Source organism: Dipodomys ordii, unplaced genomic scaffold, assembly GCF_000151885.1.
Source record: "Dipodomys ordii isolate 6190 unplaced genomic scaffold, Dord_2.0 Scaffold26, whole genome shotgun sequence".
NCBI lineage: Eukaryota > Metazoa > Chordata > Mammalia > Rodentia > Heteromyidae > Dipodomys > Dipodomys ordii.
Genome location: NW_012267242.1, coordinates 13,180,675 through 13,189,135, shown reverse-complemented (window position 1 = coordinate 13,189,135; position 8,461 = coordinate 13,180,675). Strand labels below are relative to the sequence as shown.

General features: G+C 40.1%; 1 protein-coding gene across 1 annotated transcript; it reads right to left on the bottom strand.

The window, feature by feature from the left end:
- Nucleotides 1–2,403: 2,403 nt before the first annotated feature.
- LOC105984745 (late cornified envelope protein 1C-like) lies at nt 2,404–2,900 on the bottom strand. Its single transcript, XM_013015020.1, has one exon. It carries the CDS (start codon nt 2,881–2,883, stop codon nt 2,404–2,406), a length of 480 nt encoding a protein of 159 aa, XP_012870474.1. The 5' UTR covers nt 2,884–2,900.
- Nucleotides 2,901–8,461: the final 5,561 nt, after the last annotated feature.

Below are 8,461 nucleotides of genomic sequence, written 5' to 3'. Positions count from 1 at the left end.
AGAATGCAAGTTTTGTGTTTTTAATATTATTCCTTGTGCTTTCAGCACTACATTGAAGAAGTCACAGCCAAATTCAAAGGAATAACTCACTCTCCAGCCTGTGAGAAGGGCTTGACTTCTTCCAAACCTTTCCTGAAGATTTCTTCCATGGATGTATGTGTGTGAGAGAGAGTGTGTGGGGGGGAGTATGTGTGTGTGTGTGTGTGTGTGTGTGTGTGTGTTTATGCTTTTCAGCCAGCCCTGCTGTTAAGTATTCTATTAGCCCTGTGAGTTTTCCTCGTGCTTTTCTTGGAGCATTATCCTATGGTATACCTTACTTCCTAGTCTCTTGGATCCAGGCCCAACAAACCTGCAGTAACCCTGTAGTTTTGAATCTAATGTTTCACTTGCAAAATATTTTACAGGATTGTTTGCTTGTTTATTCTTGTCTTTTCTTTTTTTTGGCATATATTTTTATTGTAAAGATACTTACAGAGTGGCTACAGTTACATGAAAAAGGTAATGAGTACATTTCCTATCGAGCATTGTTACATCCTCCTTTGTTTTTCCCCTATGATCCCTTCCCTCCCCACCTCCCCAACTCCTCCCTCCCCCTGAGGTTGTAAAGTTCGTTTTCAACATACTATCTTGTATATCTCATTGTTACAATGGGTCAACCTGTATCATGTTTAAGCATTTTGTTATTTCCCTTCCCCTCCCAAAATTGGAAAAAATGTATAAAGAAGATGCAGGGCACTAGAATCAGATACAGGGAAAACAGGGGTTATACCATGGGTGAAGAACATACAAAAGAAACAAAAAATCACATAGTACATTATAAATACATTAAAAACAACAGCAAGAAAGATAAAAACCTCTTGTGTCCCTATCTTTAGGTTCATTTCACTTAGCATCATCTTATATGGTCATATGTACATAGCTTTTGACCTTGTCTGCTTGTCTTAGACATATTGCAAATAAGGGAAACCATGGGACCTATGTTTCTTTGGGCCTGGCTTTATTCACTTAATATAATTTCTTCCAAGTCTTTCCATTTCTTAACAAATGGGGCAGTGTCATTCTTTCTGATGGAGGTATAGAATTCCACTATATATATAATTGTTGGTGGGAGTGCAAACTTGTTCAACCACTTTGGAAAGCAGTATGGAGGTTTCTCAAAAAACTACACATAGAGCTCCCCTCTACCCAGCAATCCCACTTTTGTTTATTCTTAATTTGTATGAATCCTCTGCTTATGAACAGTTCAAGTCCCATTGATACAGTATGCATCATACCTTTTCCTAAGTTACTGTTTTCTTCCAGCATTTTATAATATTTTGCCACTTTTTAATATCTGTTTTGAATTTTTAATTAAAGGGACAGAATGTTTCATTATGACATTTTCATAGTTAGTGGACTATCTTATGATGATATCCATCCCCCATTACATTTCATTCTCCTCTTGTCATTGCTTATCATCAAGTCTACTTTCTGCTGTCATGTCTGTGTGTGTGTGTGTGTGTGTGTGTGTGTGTGTAAAAGAAAACTCAGCTAGGGCCTTACCCATGCTAGACAAAAGTTCTACCACTTCACACTCTCAAAAGGTTTTAGGCTTTTTAAAAGGTTATTTTGTTTTTGAAACAGGGTCTCAACTGTGCCTGCTTCCTAGGTAGCCTTGAAGTTAGGGAAGTCAGCTCTCTGATAAAGTATTCATGGGAGAAAATAAAGAAATACAAGAAAGAAAAATGACTCGTCGGTTTGCATTGATTTAATTCTTCATTTTTTTCATATTTCATCTCTGCCCACTGGGCAAATATCTAATAAGGAACCTTCTACCTTCCATTTCATGGGTACTTGGCTTGTGATCATATTCTACAGTAGTGAGAAAAGTAGTTAGCAGTTTCTGTGTTTTGATATCACACTGACTGCTATAAATATCATCAAAGCTCTTACAAAAATGGTAAGGCAATAGGTATGAAATAAGACATAGTCAGAAGCACATAATATGTAATAGACCTCCCTGGCCACCTCCAGATTGGACTAGCCCGCTCTATGTGCAGGAAAGGTGGCTAGAGTTTACTCGCCAAGCCCCATCCATGCACATCAGCCACCTGACCCACACTCTTGAGCCAGGGCAGGGTGAGCCCTAGCTGCTGACACAATCTATAAGGATGACACTGGTTAGAAAACAAGCAAGAGTCTGGTGATGCTCAGTAGGAAAGGCTTTATTATGTTGTAAACTGAAGAAAATGGGGACTTTAGCAAGTGGGGAAATTCAGAACCTTTTACAGGAAGACTTCAGTATCCCAGAGCTTTGGGCATAGAGGACACAGGGAGAAGGGAGGGAGAGCAGGAAGTGGGGGAGCCGGTCTTCTGCACTTCAGTTCCTCCAGCATTGCTTGTCTAAGATCTTTATGGTTCAGGTCAGCAGCAGCCTCCAGACTGCTGGCTACTGCCACCGCTACTGCCACAACAGCTGCTGCCGCCACTGCTACCACAGCAGCCACTGCTGCCACCGCTACTGCCACAGCAACTGCTGCTGCCACCACTGCTGCCACAGCAGCCACTGCTGCCACCACTACTGCCACAGCAGCTGCTGCTGCCACCACTGCTGTCACAGCAGCCAGAGCTCTGGTGTCTGCGTCGGAGAGATCGGCGGGGCCTGTGGTGGCTCAGACAGCAGCCGCCACCCCCAGAGCTGCAGCAGCCCCCAGAGCTGGAGCCACAGCAGCCCCCAGAGCTGGAGCCACAGCAGCCCCCAGAGCCAAGGCTACAGCAAGAAGAGGCTGGAGGGCACTTAGGGGGGCACTTTGGGGGACATTTGGGGGCGGGACACTTGGGAGGGCACTTGGGGGTGCACTTGGGAGGGGGCTGGCACTGCTGCTGGCTCTGCTGGCAGGACATCTTGGCAGGCAGGGGTTTAGGAGCTGAAGGAGAATCAGATACAAGTCAGACCCTCATTACAACCCACCTAGCATTGCAATATAAGCAAATCATCATCTCTAGTAGTTTTAATCTTTGTTTTAGATAACTTTCTATAAACTTATTTTTCATAAAAACAAACTGATTACTACTTTTTATACATATATGAAAATGTTATAATGTATTATTTCTTACAATTAGTTTTACTTCTAATTATCAAGTACGCATCTCATCATCACCATCCGTTGGAATCAGATAAAATAAGTGCCACCTATTATACAGTATTATATTGGTCTTAGTAAGCTGAGATCAACGCATATTATAAAATATGTCTGAGTCACAGTGTAATAAGTGGCAGAGGAAATTAATCAGTTTGTCTTCAGATTTGTAATTATTCAATTTAAGTCATTCAAATATATATATATATATATATATATATATATGTATATGAAGAACATATAATTATTCCCTTTTATTCTAACTTGCAGTGTTCCCCCCTCTTCAGGTCAATATTGCAAAAGACCTTGGAGATTAGCAGGCCAGTAAGCTTACACCATGAAAGGAAAGACGGATAAAACCCTCAATTCCTGCAGAGTTAGGACCTGAACTCTAGTGCCCTCCTCCCCATGTCAGGCTAGGGCTCAGAAATCCCTAGCACACTGCCTGCTGAGGCTGATGGTTTGGAATGGCAAGTCTCAGGCTAGTGGTTAACAAAGCACCCTGGTAATTATGGGAACAAATCCCAGACTCATTGCCGTGTTAGTTCCCTAAGCCCAGAGTTTCCCGAGCTCCTGAATTAGCTCCAATTCTTCCTCTATAGTTAGGGAAATTTCAGCTGAGGTGGGGTCAAGTGGAACCACTCTCTAGGCTTTAGAATCCCCATTTCACTGAGAACCCATTTGTTTTCTCCAGAGCCTTCAAAACACAGATATTGAATTCTCCATAATGCCTCCCATTGGTGACAGAGTCTCCCGTGTATCCCAACCCTCTGTCTTCCCTGAACCTTCCTCTACCGACAATATGTCCTCCAGCCTGCAGCACTCTGGCCAGCTCCTCTCTAGCTCTAGTCTGGCATCCCTCTGGGGAAGCCACTGCCCCTTCCCATAGGACACTTACTGTGCTCACAGGCAGTACAGGAACACTGGGCACCTCAACAGGTGAGTGGATGGAGGTGTCCTGTCCCTGGGCCCTTTTATCCTGGTATAGGGCTCGGCGCCAGCCTGTGAGACAGGGCCTAAGCATGGGAGGCCCCGCCTCCTGACGCCCACATGGTCCGGTGATGGATGGGTGACCAGTTACTCCTCACCATCCTCCTTCCGTGGGGCTCAGGGAAGCTGTTTCTTGCTAGAAATCGGACCTTGCAAAAACAAGAATGACAAATTTATGTGTGCCCTGCTTAATTCACTTTAACTAATGCTAATCTTTAGTGTCTCTTATGTCTTACTGGAACTTGAGTTCACGATTCCTTTATGTTCTTCTTCTTGCTTGTAAAACCTTATTTTTTTCCTTTTTGCATCCTGACTTGGATTGTAATTTATACATGTAATTATTTTTCACTTAAATTTAAGTCACCTCCTTAGCTACCAGGAATTTTCAAAACTCCATCTGTAGCCAATTTCTATACCCCATGAGCTAAGAATATTTGGCTTGTCTTTGAATTATTGAGAATGTAAATCCTAGAATATTTCCTCATGCACAAATATTGCATTAAACTCAACATCCTTTATCCATAATATTTGAGTTATTTAGAACCATCCATATTAATTCCTTGTCTGTGGTCCTTTTCATTCTATGGTGGCAGAGTTGAGTAACTGCAATAGAAATGCCACAGCAGTGCAAAATATTTTATTTTATTCTTTAAACAAACAAAGAAACCTGTTAAGCCCTATGTATTCCTTTGCTTTGCAATAACCTTACATCCATGTTGATTTGATTTTAGCTCATTTTGTTTATTTCTTTAGTTATAAAGTACAGATGATAAAAGTACAAACAAGTACATTGAGCTAGTCAATAAACGAATATAAGAAAAGAGTCTACAAAAATGAGATGCCTTTATATTTTCTTTTAAGAATTAGTTTTAAGGAGTTGTACAAAGGAGTTTCTATTCAACATATCACTTTATGAGCACAATGTATCTTGAACAGTGCCACCTCTTCCATCATTCATTCCCCCCCCCCTCCATCCCCCCCTTCCCCCCTCCCCGTCACCTCCCAACACCTCACGTTACCTGCCTCCATTTTCACATATCTACATTGGATATTATGGATTTATTCATCCACCCTTCCTCTTCTCTATTTGCCTGCCCACCTTACCTGCACTTTTTTTTTGTCAGTTGCGGGGCTTGAACTCTGGGCCTGGGCGCTGTGCCTCAGCTCTTCAGCTCAAGGCAAGTGCTCTACCACTTGATCCACAGCCTTGCTTCTGGTTTTCTGGTGGTTAATTGAAGGTAAGAGTCCCATGGACTTTTCTGCCCTGGCTAGCTTTGAACTGCGATCCTCAGATCTCAGCCTCCTGAGTAGCTAGGATTACAGGAGTGAGCCACCAGTGCCTGGCTTGCATATTTCTTAATAAAGGAAAATAAAACCCATTTTAAAGACATTACTGCTTTCCGAAGATAGTAAATCCAAAGATGGTAAAGGTTGTTTATTTTTATTTAAGTTGTCTGCTCTTGTTTTGCATTTTAGCCCATTTTAAATATTTTGTTTACTTATGTGTAGTTTAAGTATATTTGATATATTTGACCAGACACAGCCAGGAAAGGAATTTGTGTGGAAGACCCGGTGAATTCTGTGTCACTCTACCTATGTGGAGTGACAGTTCTCCATTTTTAGGAGCCCAACAGGTGGAAGAAAGAAAGGGCAAAGAGGAGAGAAGAAGATAAGGGAGGCCAAACCTGAAATTCAGGAACACTTTTGAGGACAGAGGACGAGGACCTCTACCTGCTTTGAACCCCTGAAGTTCTCCTCTAGGTTTGCATTATTAAAGAAGGTTTTTAAAACCTACCATTCTACTTTCAGTAGATGAAGAAAAAGAGCAAACATTTACAGATGGTTCGAGTTGGTCTACAATTCCAAAATAGACCCAAGTAATCAATTAGAAGAAAGCACATTAAAATCAGAAGAATTATGAGATGAAATCTCTCTCCCCCTTGTCAGTGGCAAATATACTGAGAAGAAACTGAAGTTGATGAGTAAGTAGGACAATAGAATGCATTAACAAATACCTAGGTCCTCAGAGAAAGAGGGCAGCCATTTTACATGTAGTTACAATATATGAATATGTTTTATATAGATGTGTTGGGGTGTGTTAGTAATATAGTGAGAGACTAAATGTGTGTTAATGTAAGTGTACACACATAGATATTTCATAGAGATTTTGGTGTGTATACTTCTGGTTATTTTCTGGGCTCTTTCTTTGCTTCTTACCTTTTAGGTTTTATTCCAAGTAGCTCTACTTCCACAGAACTCACCTAGAAATCATTGTCTATGGCTAATTAATGGGATGATTATAGACATCTCAATTTGCTAGGGACAGTTTGAGTTTGTGCTTTTTGTCTCAAAGTGTTAGCATAGACCTCTTTAATATCAAGTATGTCCAGTTTGGATATGTTTTGTAGTCATGTTATCATAAAATAAAATCTTCTCAAGTATATGGCTTAAACCACTTAGTCTTTCATTCAAGAAACTGGACAACCAGCTCTACTCTTTCTACAGGATTTTCTATGCTTTGTTAAGATTAGGGCAACCTTATCTAAAGACAATTTGGTCTATTAACCCTACTTTGAGTAAGCTAATTCCTGCTTCATTTGTGTTCTTTTTCACTTCATGCAACATGTCTCTGATACAAGACTGATTATTCCTTGAGCAAAGGGTTTGAATGTGATATTCTTGTATATCCCCCTAAGATTTTTGAGCAGTGGTATGCAAGTGGCAACTGAGAATTTGCAAGTAGCTTTTCCATGTGACTCAAGGCTGTCCCATGCACAGGGGCAGTGGTGCTGTGTCCCACAGAAATCTCCTTCTGAATTACTCAAGGATGAGTTTGCTCTCAGGTTGTTCAACAGCTTAGTATGGGAGAAGTCAGGATATGAATTCCTTGGCTACACAGGTAGGCTATTCAGAAGTCCAGCTTAAGATTCCTGGGTTATAAACTGAGATGCCATTCAACCCTACCTCAGGCAACACCTAAGTGTCAATTCATTTGCCCATGCAGGCAACAAGTCAACAGCATGGTAAAGCACCATGGTGACTCATTTCTAAGCCTTGGCTACTAGGTTCACATGAATGAGTACTGTTTCAACAGAGCAAAAAAGATTTGCTGGCAGAGAGTGGGTTTTGAAGGTCAGATATTCAGCAAAGGCATCTGTCTCGCACCTCACCTTTTCAGAGGATGGGAAGAAACACAGAGAATGGACATCCATCTGAAGTAATTCAAACTTGATAAATTTCCCTCCACCCCTTCCCAAGATAGGAATTAAAGTCATTCTGTTCCCTTTATTTTGCATTATACATCATTTTAAATTATGTACTTCAAAGAAAATAGGACTTCTAATTCACTGAGAAAGAAAATTATTTTGACTGAAGTAAAGAAAAAAGAAAGATAAAATTTTTAAATGGTAAGGATGTTTACATTTTTTTTAAATCCATATAGCAGAGAACGCTAGAAACAAGACAGAAAGAAATGTCAGTTGTAAAGTATGAGTCATTCGCTTGGGCATATAAAAATCCACTCTTACAAATCAATGTGATGCACCTGTCTGCCAGGAAAAGAAGAGCACGGGCCATGGCAAGCAGTGTGCACACCAGAAAAACCATACACATTGCCGAAAGTTCAACAGAGCCTTAGGATCTGTTCCATGACACAAAGAAAGAACAAAAAAGGACATTTCTTGTTTATTTTTCTGGAAATATTTTCATCTATGTCAAGTTGGTGAAACTTGAATACCTAACAAATATTAGCTAATAGGAGGAATAAACTGGGCTATTCTATGTTACAATAACAGATTATGTTTCCCAAATGATTAAAAGAGATGAATCTGAATATACACACCATAAATGAAACTCTAAGGTGATAGATACACCAGTTCCCTGAATTGTTTACCACTCAGTGAACACATGAATCAAAACATGACTTTATACTGTATACATGTATGTAATATGCATTAATTGACTTTTTTATTTAAAAATACCAAACACTTCTTAGTGTCGGATGTATACAATAGGACACCCATGTTTTGTGTGTGTGAAAATAAGCTGGCATCATTATCCCTCATGACAAAATGAAAATTCATTCATCCAATACACTGAATGGTGTACAAATGAATTAAAATGTATGATGGGTGTAGCTTTTTTCCAGTGTTTGAACACCTAGGAATTTAATTTAAGGAGCTAAGGGAATGCTAAGGAAAAAACATAAGCATAATAATGTCCCTGGTAGCAAATTAGAAATGGCAAGAGTTCAGTAAGTTCCTTGAACACAAGACCAACATTCTTACATCACTTGGAACAAAACAGATTAAAATTAAAGATGCTATTTTAAATAATAGGAAAATATCTGTTAT

Bases quoted from the DNA above. Each gene is read 5' to 3' on its own strand.
- LOC105984745 (XM_013015020.1), bottom strand. From the start codon at position 2,883: ATGTCCTGCCAGCAGAGCCAGCAGCAGTGCCAGCCCCCTCCCAAGTGC.